The sequence below is a fragment of the Andrena cerasifolii genome, chromosome 12 (assembly GCF_050908995.1).
Source record: "Andrena cerasifolii isolate SP2316 chromosome 12, iyAndCera1_principal, whole genome shotgun sequence".
NCBI lineage: Eukaryota > Metazoa > Arthropoda > Insecta > Hymenoptera > Andrenidae > Andrena > Andrena cerasifolii.
This window is the reverse complement of record NC_135129.1, coordinates 6,666,557-6,687,609: the sequence shown is the minus strand read 5'-3', so window position 1 is coordinate 6,687,609 and position 21,053 is coordinate 6,666,557. Positions and strand designations below refer to the sequence as shown.

The following is a 21,053-nucleotide window of genomic DNA, read 5'->3' as shown; positions in this document are numbered from 1 at the left end:
AAAGAACGGCGCCAGCCCTTTATCACAAATGACGCGGAATGAAAGATTAAACAAAAGCGGCAGCGCTTTGCGCGTCTGGAAAAACTCGGGGGTGGGTGGGCACGGGTAGGTGGCTGATTGCTAGAGAGAAGCGTAAAACGTCTCGTTTGCCGCCAAGCAACTCCTTGTTTTTCCCGTTGCCTCCGGTAAAGGGACCGTGGCGTCCACCGACAGAGCTCGCAATTTCCGATTACTCGATTATTTTTTCAGACCGCGTAGGGGGAGGGATCGATTGATGGAGCGAACGCGATACCTTTCGGCAACGATGCTTAATTAATTCGCGTGATACGAGCTAATCAATTTCCCCATACTTGGCTATCGTAAATATTTTAACGGGCGATATTAATCCTAATATTAGTTTGCGCGCCGGCTTCGTAGGTAAATTACTCGTGTACCAAAACCGTGCGGGCTCAATTTCCAACGTGCAAGGGTTTCGGGACCTAGCCAGCCGCGGTTCGTATTGCAATCTTTGCCGAAAAGTTGACCGGCTGTTGTATGACGCAAACGCCCAACGCGTCCAATCTAATAAGCCGAAGAAAGGTCGACCGTGTCTTCGAGGTGAATTCGCGGCGAAAACCTGCATCAAGAACTTATCCTCGAACGAGCAGGTACATACATAGGTAGGTAGACGCGGGCAAGTATAGAGACGAGGTGTAACGGTCAGAGGAATCCTATTCCCCGATAGCGAGGAGAAAGGCAATTAAACCGTTAAAAGGTAAAAGGTAAGGATAATTAAAAGTCTAAGATACCGTATGGCCTGCCAGAAAATTAACGTAGTCATGCCGCGTATGCATAGGCCGGCAACCAAACGAGTCTATTCTAATTTTCTACGAACCCTTCCGCGCGGCTCTGCATTTTTTCCGTGAGGGTTAATTTGAATAGGGTCGCTGCCTCTACACGCCACACACACACACGCACACACTCACACGCGCGCGCTCCTGGGGGGTGGCTCGATGATACGCCTACGCTTTTTTTTTTCTCCTCGACCTACTCTTCTTTCATTCTTTCTTCGCCTTTTTTTTCGGTCTTGTCGAACGCAACCCTTTGGGACAATGAGGGCAGATTGTTGATTTTTTGTGCTCCCAACGTACTCGCCTTTACCCCAGCTTGGGGTGGGATTCGGTTGCTACTGCGTCGTGCAAGATGAGCATGCATTTCGTGGCGCGCGAAAACGCCACGTCATTTTTTAAGGTCATCTTTCAACGATCGCGAACGCGCCATTGTCGCTCTGTGTACCGTTCCTGATCCCAGATAAGTAATCTCTCTCTTTCCTCGATGTTTGCTCGCAACCTTGATAGATCCGCGCAAGGAACAAACGATCGCACGTTACAACCGAACTTTTCATCCTTGGAGAAGGTCCGCCAGTCCAAGACCGTCCCCTCAAGACGGAATCGCATCCTTTGCATCGAAGAAGCACTTGCAAGAAAAGTGTAAGTAATAGAACGCAAGGAGTTTGAGACTATCAAATAATCTTCCTAACGCGAGAGATCGTGCTGCACGAAAAGAATGGAATCTTCCACGACCTCGTGACAAAAACAAGAGACTTTTAACCCTTCCGAACGCCTCCCGATATAGAGAAGGGGATCGTTAAGATTTCATAAATTCATGCTGGTATGTCCGACCCGAAAGTCCACGATTCTTTCTACAACTGCCCTGAGAATATTCATCCAGTGATATTCGCGGCGCTATTAGTTTTTCAAAAGCGCGTAAATCCGCACTGCGGCGGATCTCAGATTGTTGCCATGAGAGTGATTTTTTCTACGAGTTATCTTATCGCGCGTTACTGATATAGAATAGAGTCTGAAATGCGGCCGCGAGCAATAAGTGTTCCCCGAGCGGTAAAAAGCAAAATCGACGCGCACTTTTCAGCGGGATCGATTGAGTGAAAAGCAGCGATTCTTAATTAAAGCCGTTAATCGCTCGGATGAAACGTGTCGCGATTATTATTTCACGGCGAGGAGCCCGCGTATCTTTTCGGGGGGGGATGGCACGGACGTTTTAAAATTCTTAAAGGGGCACGGCTGCTCTTCGGCCCTTAGAATCGACGAAACTTCTCGCCCCTTCGCATTACTGACTTACTTCCGAGCAACCCTTTGGGGATGGAACCGCGGCGACGTAACTTTCTCGCGACGCCACGGAACATCCTCCTTGACCCGGTCTCCCGGCGAGAGGGTGGGGATAGGAACGTTGGAAAATAGTGGCTAAAAATACGCCGAGGAACCGTAAGCAGGGAAAAGTATTCCGCCGGTAAGGACAAGATACACACGCGCGATACGTGTAAGCGTAGCACCAGAAGGCGGTAATCCCGCTTCATACCAGTTCCCTATCTACCGTACACTAGCGCGCGGTAAACGGTCTACAAAATCTAGATTGACTTTCTAAAGCTGGCACGAAAGCAAGCGACTTTTTGCTGAAAATCAGGTACGATCTTCAACGGGGACTGCACGATCACGCTTCGGCCGCAGAACCGGTCTGTAGGTTAAGGATACCTCGTGCTCCTTCGCCTCCAATGCGATAATTTCGCATAAACCAATCCCACACGCTTGGTAGTTAAAGTATCGTTCTTTCGAGCATCGTGTTCCCAGCGGTGCTAACTTTTTGCAGCGCTAGATACGCGTACGCGGGTCGTAATGGAAGCTGGATTTTTACGGCGAGCGTTTCTGGAGCGTAGAATGGGATTTACTTTCCACGTGAACTTGACATTCCTGGCTCGATATCAATGCCTTCGGGCGCCGCGTCATTGTCATCGAGGGAGTCTATCGGTAGCGAAGCTTCGTCTCGTCCGGCGATTGCTGCGCGCTGGTTTTTTTTTCGAATTTTCACCGACCGCCGGGAGGAAAGAAGATTTACTGGGGCCATTTATATCGGCCAGTCGGGTCAAGAATATTGAGCACGGCTGGCCGTAAAATAAGATATAGATTTCCATCTAGTAAACTTTCTACACGGCATGTGTGGGTGGCAACGCAGAACGCCATACGGCATACGAGAACAGCTCTGGCGTCTTACGTTAGAAACTTTGGGCGCAGCCTTGTATGCGCTGCTCGAGTTATACTCTCGACGAGCGCACGCACGCACACACACACACACACAGAGAGAGAGATACACAGGTATAGCTGGAGGAACAGGCTTAAAGACGTGCGGCCGCTTAAAACCAGCGCGAGTTCAACTTGGCTTCGATGTGGCACGATTTACCTTTTCTAAACTTGGATGGAGTTGAAGAGGAAATGGGGGTTCTGTAAGAAACAATTCGAGAAGGTCGTGGACGAGGACGTTCGGATGCGCGATTAAGATGCCAGGAATAAAAATGATCGAGAGGGGAACGCGTCGTTTGCACCCTTAGTAAGCAACCCTTCGCAGCGTAAGCTCGGGCTGCGCGAAAGAAAGCCTGGACCCGAGGGGGGTTTCTTTGAACGCCAGTAAACCGGAAACCAGCTCGTAGCTGGATCGGATGGAGAGCTCGGTGGTCCTGTCAATCGCAGGTGCTACATCCCGTTTGTCTTTCACCCTAATCGCCGCTCATTATCTACCTAGTGACCCAGCTTCGCGTCCCCGGGGGTATTTTATGTATTTTTAAGTGGGTCTCGCGGCTGATTGAACCTGCCCGTCTCCTCTTCCTGCTTTGATACCGTGGAACAGGATCGTCCAAGCGGTAACTCTGAGGACAGAGGGCGGGGGGTTTGGCGAGCGTTCGAAATCTCTCTCGAGGAAATGGCTCGCGATGAAAAATCGTAAAGACACGAGGGCCATCAGCAGGACTTAGCTCCGGCCACTCGACAGGCCGAACGTTCGTTCCTTCGTTCCTTCGTTCTGAGACATTAATTTTTACCCCTTTTTACCTCCATCTGCCTAATGACCCGAAGTCTGCCGCTGCCTCCGCGGAGACGCCGGCGGAGGCCAGGCAGGAGGAGGGAGAAGAAAAAAGGTCTCGTCGAAATGCCCGTTAAGTGGCGAGAATCGTCCTCGTCGCCGTCGTCGTCGTTGGGAAAGGGTTCAAGATCTTGTCCTGCATCCAGCAACGATCGTTACCGCTCGGACGGATGTGCCAGAGCAAGGGGGACCGGTGTGCCGTGTACACTCCTTCCTTCCGGTGTCTTACATAATTCCTCGTCCGTTTTTCTCCGCCGCTCCTCCGACCCTTCTCCCTACGACCCCCTTGGCTCGTTTTCACCCCGTTCAAGCCGAGGAGCAGCAACGCCGCAACAATGGGTCTCATCAGGCATCGAGAATAAATTATGCTCGGCTAAGTCCGCCAGAAAAATGACCAAGCCCCGAAATTAGAGCTCCAACTCCCCGCGAGCGAGCCAAACAGCAGAGGGTGAGAGAGAAAATAGTGCGACGAGTGGCTACATACTTCCGGTCGAATGGTCCCTGTGTCTCTCGCTAATTAACGTTTCGACCGTGGAAGGATGATCCTGGCAGGTTGTATTTAAACGTTCGCGTCCAGAGCGACGGTAGGAAGAGGTTCGAAACAACAAATCGGCGAACGCGAGTTCGTCGGCCGGGGAAGAAGTAAGCCACAGGAAGGAAGGGTTCCTGCGGGGTCAGCGAACCTGACACGCTCCCTCTGGGCGGTCTGAAAAAAAAAGGTATCGGTCGAAAAGGAGAGAAAAAAAAACGATAAAGAGTTTCGGACAGGGCAGGTGAAACCGTTCGGGAGGTTAGGAGCGAGCGAGACGGATCGAGCTACCATATGCCCGAATAATGTTCCACCCGCGTACGATCCTGCCAACCGGCGCAGCCGAGTTCGTTGCCATCATTGTGCGGCTGAGAGACGAGCCTCCTGAAACATCTTTCCACATGGAACGACGGTCGCGATGGTCATCGATGGGGGACCGTCTTTCGAGAATCAAAGCCGAGGGTGAGTTGCAAGAATATCGATCACGGGGCTGAACGTCTGCCACTCGACGATTCTCAAACACTCTCGGCACGTTTGTCCGCCGTCGTCCGCGGAGATATCTAGGGAACTAGATTGCTAGACCATGCTATTCGACGCGAGCGAGCCCTCCGGCCTGGTACAAATGGCATTGGGCGGCAACGTGCCCCAGCGAAAACGCCCTCAGACACTCGAGAACGACCCTCCGATCTGGCCGCCGCCAGTCATTCACCTTTAGAATCATTCCATTCGAAGGCATCCGAACGAACCGATCGCGTCTCTTTGACGCGGCTTTCCAAGTCACTCACCTCGCAGGGTGATTCTATCGTCATCAGTCTCGCCTATTTCAAAGGGGATACCTGTAAAACCTCTCCCTAGACCTCGTCGACCAGGCCAGCCGATGGTACCCCCAAGGACTTTCCTGTTTCTAAAATCGCGACTGTTGGAAGCTTCCCTCGAGTCGAAGGGATGGTGCCATTCTCGTTGCCATGGTGGTTAGGTTTTGAAGAGGATGTACCAGGGTGCTTTCGCCTAGACTACTGATGATGACTGTACTCCCCGCGTACGAGAGGGATACAAGCGCGCACACATGCACACACGCATACATAGTCGTGAAATTTCGCACGTACGTACGCGCGGCACATTCGCCAGGGGGTAGAAATCATTAAAGGGGCGTGGCGTGCCCGTGGTTGCCCGGATGACGGTCACGTGAACCAAGATGGCCGCCAACCAGGAGGGCTCCCCTCTTTGCAACAGTCATTTGTTATCGGCCATTTTATTTTAATGATTTCCATGCATGCGTGAAACGCTCGGCTGCATCGCTCGGGAAAGGGATGCTCTCTCTCTCGCTCTCTCTGCCTCTCCTCCCTCCCCGCCGGCTCTCTTACTCCTACACTCTAGCTGGCCCGTTCGCTCTCTATGCGCCTGGTAACGCGTTCTCCTAGCGCGATACACACGTTACAACACCGCGGCGAACGCGCCGCGCTAACGCTGCTTTCATGCTAATTCGAAACCCTATAAATTTCGCTTCCGTCCACCGCGTAATGCTCGTCCTTCTTTCGATAAATTCCCGACGATTTCCCGAGCGCCGATTACCTCGAAGCAACGTCGATCGCGGGCTCCACGCCGCTGGTAAATCAAGCCATTCGCGCCCCCGAACGAATATCCCCAGCCACCCGAAGAAGTCACGAGGATCCGCGCGATCGTCGAGCACGTCGCGATAACGAGGCCACTGAACCCGCGAAAGGGGACACAGCTGAACTCGCAAAATCATGGGGAAAATAATAACGAGACCGCCTCGTTGAAGGAATTGCGTGGTAATCGGTGAGATAAATCCGACCCAAAGGTACGCCGATCCCTTCAACGCGGCAGGCCGATCGGGAACGGTTACATAGCCGCGAATTGCATTAATAACCATCGAGTAACGTCTATTTTATCGTCTGAACGGCGAAGGAATCGGAGCGCTAATGAACACGCGGCGAATAAAATCGACCGATTAGCCGTGGTCGTTAAGGGCTGATCGATGTCCTTTTATATCGTTCTAAGTGATTGCTTCTTCATGACGGCGATCGAAATACCGATAATTCCGCCAACGAAAATTAATAGAATCAATCAGATATCAGTGTCGTCGTGCTGCTTTTAATCCGCGCTCCAAGTTAAAATTACCCTTAAAACGACCGTGCCGATTTACCTCAACGATTCCCGGATAAGTGTACTTTAATTAGCGCCAAAGTGCTTGCAGCGTCTCCCTCCGAAAATACTGTTCGATTACCGTTGCGATTGAACCAAGGTTAACGCGGCACACCGCTCACCCTGTCGCGATTTTTACGCCACCGTCAACTTTCCAACTGACCACGCGGGATTTCAAACGAATTTCCAGTTACTACAAAGGCTGACCGTCGGATAATAGCGACAAAGATTCCGGGAACAATCCGTTTCCCTCGAATTTACTGTTTCGCGTGGCGCAACGAAAAAAAAAGAGAGATCGTCATCGAGCAGATAGGTGGAGGGATGAACAGACGGGGTGCACTCGACGAATATCATCGCGATACAGAAACACATTCCAATCGCTCTCGGGTTTAGCATTCTCATCCCCGATTTTTACGCTGCAACTATGTATTTGCTCTCCCTCCGGCCGCGAAATTCAAGGTATCGCTCGTATGAATAGCTCTACGAGTACCATCGAGAGAGAGAGAGAGAGAGAGAGAGAGAGAGGAAAGAGAGTAGAGAAGAGAGACGAGGTCATCGCAGCGAGTGCACCACGCACGTGCATGTGAGTGCGTGCAATTTAATGATTTCCAGCCGGAATTTCGATGACGGCAACTGCAACGGGGGAGGGAAAACGGGGCGAGAACGAGGGTGAGAGGGTTGGGGTCCAAGAGGGATAGGAGAGAGAGAAAGAGAGAGAGAGAGGACGTGTATGTGCAACGACGGGTTGGTCAGGGCCGGCTTGTTGCACACGCGCAAAATCTCGCGAGAGAAACAAAGAAGAGCAGAGAGAAATCGGGGAATAGAGGAGGAGAGAAAGGGTGAAAGAGAGAGGGGAGCAAGGGAAGAGGACACAGGGAAACGGAGAAAGAGCAGGAGGAAGGCCGGCCGGAGCGAGGGAGCGAGAGAGAAAGAGGGAGGACGTAAATTTTCTAGCGGTGCGTTCATTTGTTCGTTCAACGAAATGCGAATGCATTATACATGGATTGCAGGGGACATTAATTTTCTGCCGTGGACGTGTAGTGGGCCGTGGAGGGCCGCTGGGTGGTCGCCGTTTCCACGGACGAGGCAAGAGGGTTGCACACGGAGGGAGTGTGCACGAGCACCGAACACAGCTAGAGGGAGAACCGGAGAGAGCCACGGGAGGGCATAGAGAGACAGAAAAGGCAAGCAGAGACCTAGTCCGAGAGAAAGAGAGAAGGAAAGAGAGAGAGAGAGAGGGTAGGCGAGTCCAGGCTGTTTCGTACATACACACACGTCCAACCACGTGCCAGCTCTTTCCGGGATTTCTACCTACTTTTCCGAGCAACGCCGGTGATTTTGACGAGTGGACGACGAGGTTTCCACGCTCTCGGGGAAAAAAAAGCGCGGCCGGGGCGCGGAAAAACGCGTCAGCGATTTTCCCCGGCTCCGGAGATAGGGTGGGCGTGGGGCGGGCAAGTGCACGCGGCTGCGAAACCGCCGCGCGCTGACAAATAATCAAATATATCGCCGCTCTCATTTGATATTCCGAGCCAGTGTAGGTGATGAATGTAATGACGTTATACGCCGGCCGGGGAATTACGGTCGTCGTGCAAAATTTAATGTCGATGCATGTTTAGTGTCGTCGCGAGAGATACACGACAAGGCATTAAACCGAAGGGGCGGGGAAGTAAAAAGAGAACGCGTTCGCTAAAATCGATCCGTTCAACGGACGGGCCCCGTTGCTCTCTAAAAAGGAGCAGACCGCGCATCACCGTTTCCCCGATTACTCAGCTCGAGGGCAATTAACCGGCGCCGTCAGATTTTACCGTGGAGAGCTGTGCACGGAAAATAGGGGTCGCGGCGATTAGAAGATGAACGGAACGCGCTCGATGTGCTGCTCGACGGCTACGCGCATCGCGGCCGGTGGTTGTAACCGAACCGAAGCTGTCATTGATGAATTCATTAACGGCCAGCCGCCGGGGGAGATGGCTGGGCGACGCGTGAGACGCGCGTGTTTCGAGTAGATGCAAACACGATAAAGCTTTACGCTCGAGCCACCTAAATAAACGCCAATCATAAAACGGCTGCCCGGTGGCGCTTGTAAAAATGGTGAAGTAAAGCTCGTAAACGTAATAGTTTACGTATCGGCTATAACATTTGCCACGCGCTGCATGCCGCCTTCTGGTGTTCCTAGCGGCACTCCGCGATTCCCCGTCGCTTGCTTCTATCGCCGGTAAAAGCGACATTCTGCGTTCGTGTGCTCAGCGCGCGTGCACAATGCAATAAATAATTTTTGCGCTGCCTCGTTCCCGATGGCGTTAATTCCCCATAGAGGCGAGTGACGGGACCATTACAACCGTCGCAGGAGCTTCATTCAACCGACGTTTAAGCCCATCGACGAGTTCCGTCGTTCTCCGCGCTCCCTTCATCCTCGATCATCCGCGCTGCAGCTTCCACTATCCTCCGCGAGCCAAGAATTCTGTTTCCCCGATGTTGCGAGGCTGATACCTCGCAGCGGGCGGTCTTGTCGAATTATTTTTATTAAATCTTCGATCGATCTGAATAAAAGATGAGCTACGTCGAACGGAGAAGGAAAGAGTGGCCAGCGAGGGGCGAGAGAAAGCAAAGAGGAAGAAAAAGAACGGCTGCCCGGGGTGAGAAAGGATCGGGGAAGAATGCCGTTATTAATAAAAGTTAAATTGAACCAATCGCTTGTGGGAATTAAAATAGAGTAGGGCGCGGAGGGGACGCAATAAAAATTGCAACAATCGCGAATCGAATGGAATGGAGCTTAAAGCTTTCGAAGCTGTTGGCCCCACCGACGTCGCAGCTGCAACAGTGGTGGTGTCGTGAAATAATCACGGGCGAAATTTACATAGCTAAATATTTCGCGGAACGTACACATCGGGTAATTGAAACTAGTCGATACTCTTATCGAAGGGGATCAATGACACTACATAGTACGAAGCTTTGCAAATCAGGACAGCTGTCGAATGGAAACCAGTAATATCGCCGCGTTGCTGCTATAAATTTCCGTGGAAAGAATCGATCAGCGTATCGTAAAAAACACTGCTACAGATTATTAACACACACGGGCGGGAGGAAGGCGGGACGCGGCGGCAACAAATGCGTTTTCAACGTTTTAAATCAGGGTGCAAGGTTACGCGTTGTTAAAACACCGGCTCTAATAGTCGTTTTAAAACGAGTGGCATTTTTTACGCCCACCCCTAAATCTGTCCGCTGATACCTGTTGCTCGGCCCTGGAAAAAAGTATCCGCCGTATTCCCGTATCCCGAGCACAGCCAGCCCCGACGGCTGCTATTATTTAAACGAAAATCGCAATTGTAAATTAACCGTCTCCCCACGTGTCGACGTAATTTCCACTGACGACACGCCTTCTCGTTCATCAAGCAATAGCGAAATAATACATAAGACTTGCTACAGCAATACTTGCTAGAACTGCCATAGATAAGACAAGCAGGTGTTTGTCTAACTCTGGGTTAGGCGATTACTGGTGGGAAGAAGGATTACAGTAGTAATTGACGACCTTGCAAAAGGAGGGGTGCAGCTGCATCTTTACCAACTTTAAGTAAATTAGGAAAAGCTGCTTGTAAAATTATTTCTTTGATTTGAAGTTAAGAAGAGAACACTGATTGAAAAATATATATTCTCACATAATGAGGAGGAGTCATTGAGTTGATAAGTTTTTATTTCTATTTATGGCGAAGAAATATTCTATAATAAAAATATTAATATTAATAGAGTATTGATATTAATATTAAAATAGAAATGTTTCTATTAATATTAATATTAAAATAGAAATGTTTCTATTAATATTAATATTAAAATAGAAATGTTTCTATTGATATTAAAGTAGAAACATTTCTATTTTGATTTATTTGCAATAAATGTAGAATATTGTTTTACATATAACTGAAAAGCTGTGAAAAATGGAGCTGCACCCCTATTGCTGCAAGGTCCTCAATTACGATAGTAAAATAATAAGGAATCGTACGATGGTTTGGCAAAAAGTATATCCGGGGATCCAGCGGTTTGTTCATGATAAACGAATTTTGTTTGCAGGTGAACGACCGTACAAGTGCCATCTACCTGATTGCGGGCGGGCGTTCATTCAGCTATCGAATTTGCAGCAGCACCTTCGGAATCACGACGCCCAGGTGGAACGGGCGAAGAACCGGCCGTTCCATTGCAACATCTGCGGCAAAGGCTTCGCCACAGAATCCAGCCTTCGTACCCACACGACGAAGGTCAGTCATGTATGTACCAAATCCGACGTCCAACAACGACAACAGGCATTTTGGCTACTTAACGCGGTGCTCGCACACGATAATAATCGAACCACGGTCGGAACGATCCCGGAGAATCGAGTCTAGTATCGATCAGACGGTTGTACACGGGCGATATAACTTGCACATATATTTTTCAATACACATACGTATACACTATCATACGTAATCCGCTGAACGCTCTTCTAATCGGACGATAAACGCCTATGTTACACGTTTTTTTTTCCCCCCTCAAGCGATACCGGAATCGCGATTTCTCTGAATGCACACATGGTGGTGGGTCACGCTTCTATCCAGACGATCTATAGACTCATTCCTTCCCTACGGTAGCTTCCATTTCTAGCCTCTTCTCGACATCGTTCGTAGAGCTTCGCTAAATCGCAGGGCCAGGGGACCATCGCATTCGTCATTCGTATCTGTTGGAATCGCCGGCTAACCGTAACGCTCTCGACCTTCGCGGGAGGAAAACTCGATGCACGGTGAATTAATTCGAGGCCTACCTATGCTCGCCGGCAATCACTTCTCCGCATCGATGTCCATAGAATCGCGAGGAAAGAGAAAGACGAGAGAAACAGAAAAAGTGGGAAACGTTCATCGCGTTGGACCGTGCAAAGAGTTTCGCTCCCGGTTCGCGAGTGCAGTGCCACGTAACAGAGTAGTAGCTCTGCACCCAGCAGTCCCCGCTGCTCGTGTGTCGTAACAATGAACACAGAGATCCTAACGGTAGCTTAGATCGTTCTGCTGGCTTCTTCGTAACGCTTGGGACTGCTTTAGTTGTGGTTTCTCACCGACCACGCGACGCCAGCCGCTTCGAACTTGAACGAGGAGTTCGCGGGACGATACCCGATAGTCGCGAGCTGCATTCAGCGGGAGAGGACTACGATCAACGGGTTCACAGGACGATGTTCCCATCATCGAGGGAGGAACGGCTGTTCAGTTCGCTAGGGGATGCAACGAGCCACGATGACACCAAGATGCTAGCGCGAGGAGCAACGACGATCGGCGCTCATTGACTCGTCCGTATCCCCGCGGAATACAAAGCGAAGAGCGCGAAGGGAGAGGCGAAAGCAGAGCTAACGCGGCATCACGGAGGAAGAAAAAAATCAGACGATCTGGGAAAAAGATCGGCCGCAGTCCCCTCGGTGGCTTAATCGAATTCACCCCTGGCGGTGAATCGCGGCACGTAGCGATTACCAGAGGAATCTTGTACCGTGGGGTGGTTTTTTGCCCCGGCACGGCCGACCAACTGAATTTCTCAACCCTTTCGCCGCGCCAGGCACATGTCTTGGGCGAAAAAACGTGGGAAGGCATCTGTCGAGCCTCGTCCGTGACTCGCTCTTTCCTCTTGTTTCTCCTCCCCGTCTTCTCGCGCTTCTTTCGCCGCGTTGAAAAACCCTATCGGCTTCTTTTTACCCTGGCCAATTAGGCCAGGCATGTTGCGTAACCAGTAACCAGTCGCAGACCAACGAGCATCGTGTACCTACTCCTCCTGCCGCGGATGCGCGAAAAGAAGAGCCGGTATAACCGAGCGCCGATTATCCATTAGCGCCGCGATAAACATGCCCGCGGGCATAAACGCTGTTCAGCCTCGCCTAATTGCGTCGTCTACGATAACGCGAAATTTAATTAATTTCAACCGCGTACGAGAGACGGAGGAAAGTCGGGAGACTCGACGGAAGAAACGACAAGGAGTCAGGTGTATCCTACGGAGGCACGCGACCGTAATCCTCGGGTACGTCGCTGCGGCGATAAATATCCTTCTTTCGGCGCTGCGCTCATCGGGATCCTTTAATTGAAAGCTAATCCACGGTTAAGGCGTTCAGCCTTTCCCCTGGACCTCGATAAATCTCCCGGCGGAGCCTAGCCAGGCACCCCTATCCGACTTTCCACGTACGTCGCTGGCAAGCGGTCGAAATTCGCCGTGTTCGATGGAATAACGAGGGACCACGTAGCCGCCGACAGGGGAGGAGAGGAACGCGCGAGTTAAAAGTAGCACTCAAAGCATCTTTGTAGCCTGATCGAGCCGTGGGATAAAAACAAGCCAAGGAGAAGAGACGAAGAGGAGCAGGAGGAATAAGGAGGACGAACGCGAAAACACGAGAGCTGGCCGAGAGGATGATGCGAGAGGAGAGCGCGCGGAGAAGTAATTAAAAGCCGCCAGCGCGACAGAAACAGAGTCCTGTCCGCCCGGTGAAAATAAAATAAAACGAAACGGAAACAAATGGAGGGAGGGAAAGAGGGAGAGAGAGAGAGAGAGAGAGTAAGAGGGTGGTAGAGCCCATCTTCCGCGCGGCTAATCGAATTTTCGCCAGGGCAGATTTCTTGAAATTGTTTTCGCTATTCCAGGCTATCTGCTAGCCCCGTCCGTCCGTCCCTTCTCGTCGACTACCCTGATAGCTAATGGATCGTTGTTCAAAAAGGCAAAAAACAACGAGAAAGAGAGAGAGAGAGAGAGAGAGAGAGAGAGAGAGTGAGGAAGGAAGAGAGAAGAAGAGAGATTAAGCAACGGAGAATGGGAGAGCAAGGGCGAGAGAAAGGGGAAACGAAAGAGTTATACGGTGTGGGTCGAGGCCTGGCGTGTCGGCGAAACATTATACCAGCCGAGAAAGACAATACACTCCGAGCACAATATTATAATAGGCTGGAGCGTAAATGTATTATAGAGAACGATCGGTAGCCAGCCATAGAAACTCGCGTCTCCTCCCCGTGCACGATTCCCTCCGCGCGTCTTACGAACTGTTACCCCTTTCATTGTTCCGAGCGGAACGGGCTGACGTTTCTTCGAATTCACGTGAGCTTAACCGCGTTCGGTACTGTACTTTGCCACCGAAGGACGACCCTGCTCGATAGACAAGAGGATGGACGAAGAAGGCTAAGCGGCAAGAGAGAATCGACCCCGAAGGGAATCCAACTGCAAAGGCTAACGGCCAACGTCTATGCCGCGAGCGAGCGAACGAACGCTTCGCTATTGCTCCAAGGACCCGCGCAGATTGATCAGATCGGTGCGCACGGTTAACCAATAACCAGTGACACATTCGCCCGTATTTCGATTAGAACGGGAATCGAACGTGCATAATCGAAAAAGCCCGAGTCTTCTAACGCATCGAGCTAACGGAAAGGCGGGAGGATGGGAAAAGCCTCGGAGCACTGCGAGAACTCGTGGGTGGTTGCTTTTTCTTCGCTGCTTACCCACTTTCGCGTGGCGCGCGCTCAGCCTTCGTATTTATCTGTAGTTTAGCGGTACAAGGGTTGAATGTCGTGCAACACGACACACAACCCCTTCTGCCGGCGTGCCCTTCTTTCTCGTACCTTCGACCTTCTTCCGACTCACCTCCGGGGCGCCCCCCCCCCCTTCATCGAGCCCCTCTACCCTCTTCTTAATTGCCCGAGCGCCGGGCTCGGTAAAAACTCGTTAGCCATTAGATTTATTTTTCCTCGCCACGGGGATTCGTTCCGTCTTCTGAACAACCGCTACACAACGCTACCTTCTCCACACTTTCTTCCATCTGTCGATAGAGCGAGTAGGAGAAGAGAAGTGAAACTTAAATCGCGATCGTCCAAATTCTGTAGGTGATTAAAATGAAACGAGACTCGTGCGGGAAACACCGTCGTTCGAGCCGCGAATCGCGAGATCGCTTTTTCTTAACTCTCTATGCCGAGCGAAGGACGTTGGTTTTCTAAGCAAACAAAGCATAAGAAAAAAAAGAATGCATCTGATTCTCAACGATATTTAATTACCTCGAATTATAATGTAAATTGATCTCCATTTCATGCTGGTCTCTCTTTGTCGCAGTGTTCCAAGTACCCATGGCAACGATTAAAGGTAAAACGATCGGGTCAATAACGGCAGAGCCCATGGGAATTCCTTTCGGGTGTAATTTCAATTCGCTTGCAAACTTTCGCCTCTCATTTTCCACGATGATAATGTAATCGGCAAAACCGCGGCACCGCTGCTCTTTCGATCGGTTCCCGCCGAAATTGCACGAAATTCAAAGGAAAATTAGAAAGGCACGCGCGCCCCGCGTGTCTGGTATCTGGCATTCGTTAATTAATTACGTCCTTTCCATCCTCTAACGATTCCGTGTTTCTCGACCTTATCGCCGCACAAACGTCGCCTCTGCATTATTTACGGCATCGCCGAAGTGCAGTTCAAAGAGTCGTCCTTCGATCGGCCCCCACCGACCCCCCCGAGCCGCCCGGATATGCACGCCATTTTTCCCTCCGTCGCGTTTCCCTCGGCTCCCCTCGTTTCAAACTGATCCCTCTGTCCCTCGCGGGTAAACATCGTCGCCTGGCGGATCTCCAGAAGGACTTTGCTCCTCGTCTCTTTCGCGGCGTTAAAATAGAAAAGTGGGACGACCTTTCGCGGCAGAACGCCTCGTAAATCCGGACCGTACCTTCCAAACTTTTTTACTCCGCCGGATCTCGTCTTCTCCGTTCAGTTCCTGCCGCTCGTTCCTGCGCTGCGCTCGAAGTCTCTCGTCCCTCTCTCTCCTGGTTCCGACATTTTTTTCGCCCTCGTCCCCCTCGATATTAATTTTTTGCTCAGACTCCGCCTCTGCGGGGCCCTTTTTCTCTTCACTCTCTCCCTCCCTCTCTCTCTCTCTCTCTCTCTCTCTCTCTTAGTACTCTGTACACACTCTCTCCATCACCAGTCGAGTACTAATGAAATCATTCCCGCGCCTATCCCGTCGGGGTGGGACATTTCTGGCCATTGTGCCGACACCCCTTCGTTTTTTCCGCTCTCCTAGCCGAACGAGCAGGAGCGTGCGCTGGAGGCTTTCTCGTCCAGACTGCTATTGGCACAACACGCGGGGAGGGGAAAGGAACCGCGTTCTCGCGCTCTCAACCCTTTCCCGCCGGCTACTTTTTTTTTTCCACCGCCGCGCCGGTCGCCTTTCCTCTCCGCTCCTCGGGGATGATTGGACACGCATAACGCGCGGATTACCAGCGCGTGATACGCGAAAAAAAAACGCCACGGGGCTGAATAATATGCGATAGGTAGCGCGGAAAGGGAGGACGAGAGAGAGGGACGAGAGAAATCAAACAGTGGTCGTAATGAAAGAAATCACGCGCGTCCTGCCGCGGATTACGTCGCGTCCGTTCAATCTGCTGCACTTTTTTTTTTTACGCCGGCTTATGCGCTGTCGAATAATATTCGTCCCCCTCGGTGCTGCGAGCAGACAAAAAAGGATCCTACTGCAAATCGAGACGATTCCCGAGACGATTAGCTCGCGAGAAGGCGACCAAGGGCTGGAGAATAAAAGAGCAACGGGACGGGACGAATATCTGCGGCGGATTTCGTTGGTCGTTGCGCCAGAGTGAAGGTTGTCTGCTGTCGAGGTTCGCGGCCTCGTTGCGGCTAAAACAGCCAAGGAAAGGAGACGGCGGCGGTGAAAAAAAAAAAAAAGAAGAGAGGAATGACGCGAAAAGAATTGCGCGCCGCGAGAACGGCCTTCGGATTTTATCGCTTCGAAGGAGAGAGACACCCGCGCCTGTGCCCCGCGCGCCACGGCGATTTTCCCCCGGCTTTTATCATCTAAAGGAGGAACGGAGCGGACCTCTGAAAGCGAACGACAAGCCAGGATGCCTGGGGATAAAGAACTCCTTCACTGGAGGAAAAGTCGCCCGATCAAAGATGGTCCCTTTTCTGTGGGCGCAAAATGGCTCCATCGGGCCCATCGTCGCGCATCGGTACGCGTGTGCTCACACCCACTTCCTTTTTACGCCACTCCCTGGCCCGAGCCAGCTGAAACACTTCGAGGAGGCTCGAGCGGATAAACGGACGGCAATCTGGCCGCTAGAAAAAGAGTGGATAAACGCACCGTGACCGAGACGGAGGAGGATCCAGCGGGAGATCGTTGCGACAACGCGCGGACCAAGGGAAGCTCGCAGAGGAGGCGAACGCAAACAACTCGCCATAGTCAGGGTCAGTGCTACTGACCATGCCGAGCGGAGATCTGCAGAACGCGTACAGCCGGCTCGAGGGACCAGGAAGCGTGGAATTGGGAATAGAGCAGCTCGCAGCTCGCGGCCGGAGTGAAGCGGAGATGAATCTGGTCACGGCGAATCATAAAGTCCCTTGGGGATTCGCCCACGCCGCGTCCATTCTCTCTCCGTTGAGCGCGGAGTGCGAGGAGAGAGGAGACAGAGAGCACGGCCGGGCTAGGGAGCCCGGAGGAGAAGAGGAACAGAACGGCCAGAGAGAGAAAGAGAGAGCAAGAGAGAGCAGGGGAGAGTCGAGGTATTCGCGGTGCAAAAAGCGAGGATGCAGGCAAAAAAGGAAGAGCGCAACGAAGAAACCGGTTTTTTCCAGTTGGGCCAGGTCGGGGCGTCGAACCTACGGACCGCAGCCTCCCTCCGAGAATAACTTGCATGCAGCAGCAGCAGCAGCAGCAGCACCAGCGACGCTGAAGAGGTCCACGTCCAGCATCTTCGTGGTGTCGAAACCGACTCGAAAACAAGGGGCTCGAGGTTGCCCTAGGTCCGGGAGGGAACAAGGACGGGCAGGGACGCCGGAGGGACGCGAGAGGGGCCCGCGGCCCGTCGAAAACAGCCGGGAGGAGGCGTGCCTTGAAAAGAATATCGCCTATCCTCGGACAACAGGAAGAACGAGATGCGAGCGTGGGCGTTGGAACGGGTACCGTGCAACAAAAGAAAGAGGAAGAGACGGAGGGCAAGGACCCTCTAAACACCGGGGGGTTCGTTGACGCCGGCCTTTTTTCAGGCCGCCAGCTTCGTGCCTCCTTCTTTCCTCGCGCCATCCTCCGCGCCGGTTTGTCCCAGGTCAAGGAAGTTCGAGCCAGCTCCCGCGCCAACCAACAAAACCGAGGCTGCTGAGGAGAAAAACGAAAACGGAGCCTTGACGCTCCGCGTAAAGTATACACCAGCGAATAAAAGAAACCGCGGGCAGCGAGATGGGGGCGACCTCGAGGTTCCAATCGCGACCGCGAGACCGCGAGACCGACGCCGTCCTCTCGGTTCCTTGTTCGCGCGGAAAAACTAGGCGGATCTCCAGCGGCCGGTCGCGCGAATCGGGCAGGGTTGAGAAAGGTTCGGTGCGAGTCGTCGCTAAAAATACTCGGGCGAAATTCTTCGGGAAAAGGAAGAGCATCGCCGGGGAGAAAGTGAATCGAAAGAAGAAGAGGGAATTGGCTGACCGAAAGCAAAGGTCGACGACGTCTGGTCTTATTTTAAGCTAGTCCTGCCCGAGATTCGGTTCTCCTCCGTTCGTTCATCGTCTCAACTCGGTCGCGGTTGTCCCAGGTCCGGGAGAAAAGAAGGATACGAGTCGCTTCATCCGAGATTGGTAGGGAAAGAGAGAGAGAGAGAGAGAGAGAGAGAGAGAGAGAGAGAGAGAGGGCGAGAAAGAGAGAGAGAGAAGGACGACTCAGCGCGTTGAAAAAGGAAAAGAAAGATGAAGAAGAAGAAGATGAAGGAGGAGAAGAAGGATGCGTTGTATCAGAGTCGGGGGCGGGGAATAGGCAGGAAGAAAGGAACAAGGCGAGTCGAGACCCCAAAACTTTCGGGTCATTGCCGTCTGTTCTCCTTTTAGCCTTTCCTTCCTCCCACCCCATCGTCTCCTCCTTCTTTTCTTCCCCATCGTCTTCTTTTTCTCTCCGTTTTAAGCACTCTTTCGAGCAAGGTTGGCCACCATGTTTTTCCTCACCGTGTGCCCCTACCGCCAAGTGTGTACGTATAATCCGACCTTCACGTGTGCGAGAGAAGAACAACCGACAGAGATATATAAAGAGAGAGAGAGAGAGAGAGAGAGAGAGAGAGAGAGAGAGAAAGATCCTTTAAAAAAAAAACAGAAAAATTAATCCAAACTACTCCACACGACTGCGACACTGTTCCTTAACACGAGGTCACCACGAATCACGGAGACAGACACTTGCAACGAGGACGTCGAATTTCGTTCATCATTTCATGTTTATCTATGTCAAGAATGGTCTCTGTTGGCTTCACCGAACATCCCGGGATGGCTCTTGCATCCAAGTCGGCAAATCAGGCGCGCGAGAAAGAATTCGCGAGTCAACGATTTAAACCATCAACAGAGGCCATCGTAGTTGTATCGTAGTAGCTAGTCGTTTGTGATCTATGCTTTGCGTTCCCGTTCATGGGTGAGGTCGAGCGAGACCGATCGGAGATGATCATTGACAGAGTAAAAGCTGTCGGAATTTTCACTTCGGGAATAACAAACAGAGATTTTCTCTACCGTATCGCGGTGCTGTACCGATAATACCGATCGCTCTCCGGGCCTCACGCTTTCACACATTCGTCTGTCTGGGCTTCGCTTTCTCCCTCCTGTCTCCCTCAAGCATCCTACCACCCCTAACAAACTCCACTTACTGTAACCGAGAAATTAAAGCACCCGAGAACCCCCGAGATAACGCGACACTCCTGGCCATCCCGACTATCCAAGACTCCCTGCCCGAGTGCCCGAGCCTTCAAACATGGGTCCCACCTCAGCTTCAACGCCAGAGTCCTTGTAAATGAAAGAAAATCACGTAATCGTAAGAATGAAAAGACGACCTGTATCCGGAAAGTCCTTTGCCAGACACTCGAGGTGAATTCCCTTTGCAAAAGAAATAGTCCGTGGTGGCGGCGGCAAATCGGTGCTCTAACTCTTACTGGTCAATCGTTCTGTTCTGTGCGCTGCCTGTCCTGCGCTTCTGGTTCGCGACTCTGTGGTGGTATTCTGTGGGTCGGCTGCTCTCTGCCGGCGCGCCTCGTGTGCCTGCTTCCGGTTCCTCTTCTTCCGGCCCCCAAAAAAGGAGTTGCAACAGCGTGTTGTGTTCCAGCAACACGCCGCCCTGATCGGCGGCCCGAACGCAACCAGCTGCCCTGTCTGCCACAAAATCTTCCTCGGCGGCGAAGCTCTCATGGAGCACATGAAGCACACCCACAAGGACCCAAATGCTTCCGGCGTTGCCAGTAAGTATCTACTGTTAATCGACCACCCTCGGTAATCTCGCCCGCGGCGCTCTTTCTTTCTCCTTTGCTTATGGCCGTTCTACCACACTTTCTGCGCACTAACGCTAACCGTAAGACACTCTGTCTCGTATCTACCAACTAACGATCGAACCTTTTGCGCTTCGTCTATGGATCGCCGCGGAGGGGAACTATGACACGTAGAGGACGTTAGAGCCACGCGAATTTACAAGCATAAGAAAAGCAAAGAGTGAAGAATAAAATAGATAGCAATCCAGAGTTTGCTACGATCGGTTCCTCCTCGTGGTACATCCGACTATCGCTGGGTATTCCGTTCGTCCACGCTGCTATATGTATAACACCTAACAGCTAACGAACGAGGGTTTCTCGCGGGGATTCCTTCGAGGAGAAAGAAAGAACGGCGACAGACGTAACGAGGGTGGCTTAATTGCGAGTAAGTCTAAAAAGGGAGAGAAATGGAGCGCGCGAGAGAGAGAGAGAGGGAGAGAAAGGGAGGAGCGGAACGACGACCGCTCGTCGAGAGACACGAACGAGGGGTGGTTCGTCCTTATAGTCTTTAAGTACGTTTCACATCCCCCACCCAAGAAACTTGCTTTGGCGCGGGCGATATGCACACATTGTCCTGTCACTTCTTCGTACTGTTTCGCTGAAACGGATAAGGGGGTGTAGCACACTTAGAGCGCGCTCACCTAACTAATACTTGCGTAACTACTTCGCTAATACAAAAACCGGTGCTTCAATGGGTGTCTCGTTCGACTTTTGTGCGTGTTCTGTCAAATGTGTGGGTATAGTTATTAAAAAAAGAAAGTAGAAGAGAAAAAGAAAAGAGAAAGGGAGAGGTACACAGATAGACGTACAGAGAAGAGAACAATCGACAAGAGAAACCGCGAGTCCTGTTTTTCCAACGCGTCGTCTCGATTCCTCCATCAACTTCCAAGTAGAACGACAGTATGCTGCGCACCAGTGTCGACCTGGTCTCGCGCCTAGAACGGCCGCCGGACAAGGGGCGTAAGTAAGTAGTAAAGCCATCGTTGAATGCGTAGAATTCTCCGTCGCCCGCTCGGGCGATCGGGGATCTCTCTCGGAGAGACGGAAGGGGAGGAAAAACAGTAGGTGGCAGTGAAACGGAGAGACGGAGGGAGACAAGCGAAAGAAAAACGAAAAATGAATAGAAATAAAAAATCGAGGCCGACAATAAGGAAGAGAGC

The 21,053-nt window shown here is 51.7% G+C and overlaps 2 protein-coding genes across 14 annotated transcripts in view; both read left to right on the top strand.

The window, feature by feature from the left end:
* The window catches only part of LOC143375191 (aminomethyltransferase, mitochondrial), a 53,169-nt gene that overhangs the window by 7,210 nt on the left and 24,906 nt on the right, over positions 1-21,053 (top strand). The window lies entirely within an intron of this gene.
* Dati (zinc finger protein datilografo) overlaps positions 1-21,053 on the top strand; it is a 59,476-nt gene that overhangs the window by 34,652 nt on the left and 3,771 nt on the right. For 6 of the 13 annotated variants that reach the window (XM_076824058.1, XM_076824047.1, XM_076824055.1 and 3 more), the window contains 3 exons: positions 10,667-10,860; positions 14,684-14,713; positions 19,668-19,827. In XM_076824058.1, the coding sequence (XP_076680173.1) occupies positions 10,667-10,860; positions 14,684-14,713; positions 19,668-19,827 (384 nt within the window). The remainder of the gene's footprint in view (positions 1-10,666; positions 10,861-14,683; positions 14,714-19,667; positions 19,828-21,053) is intronic. The other 7 variants (XM_076824050.1, XM_076824045.1, XM_076824048.1 and 4 more) reach the window with 7 other exon arrangements.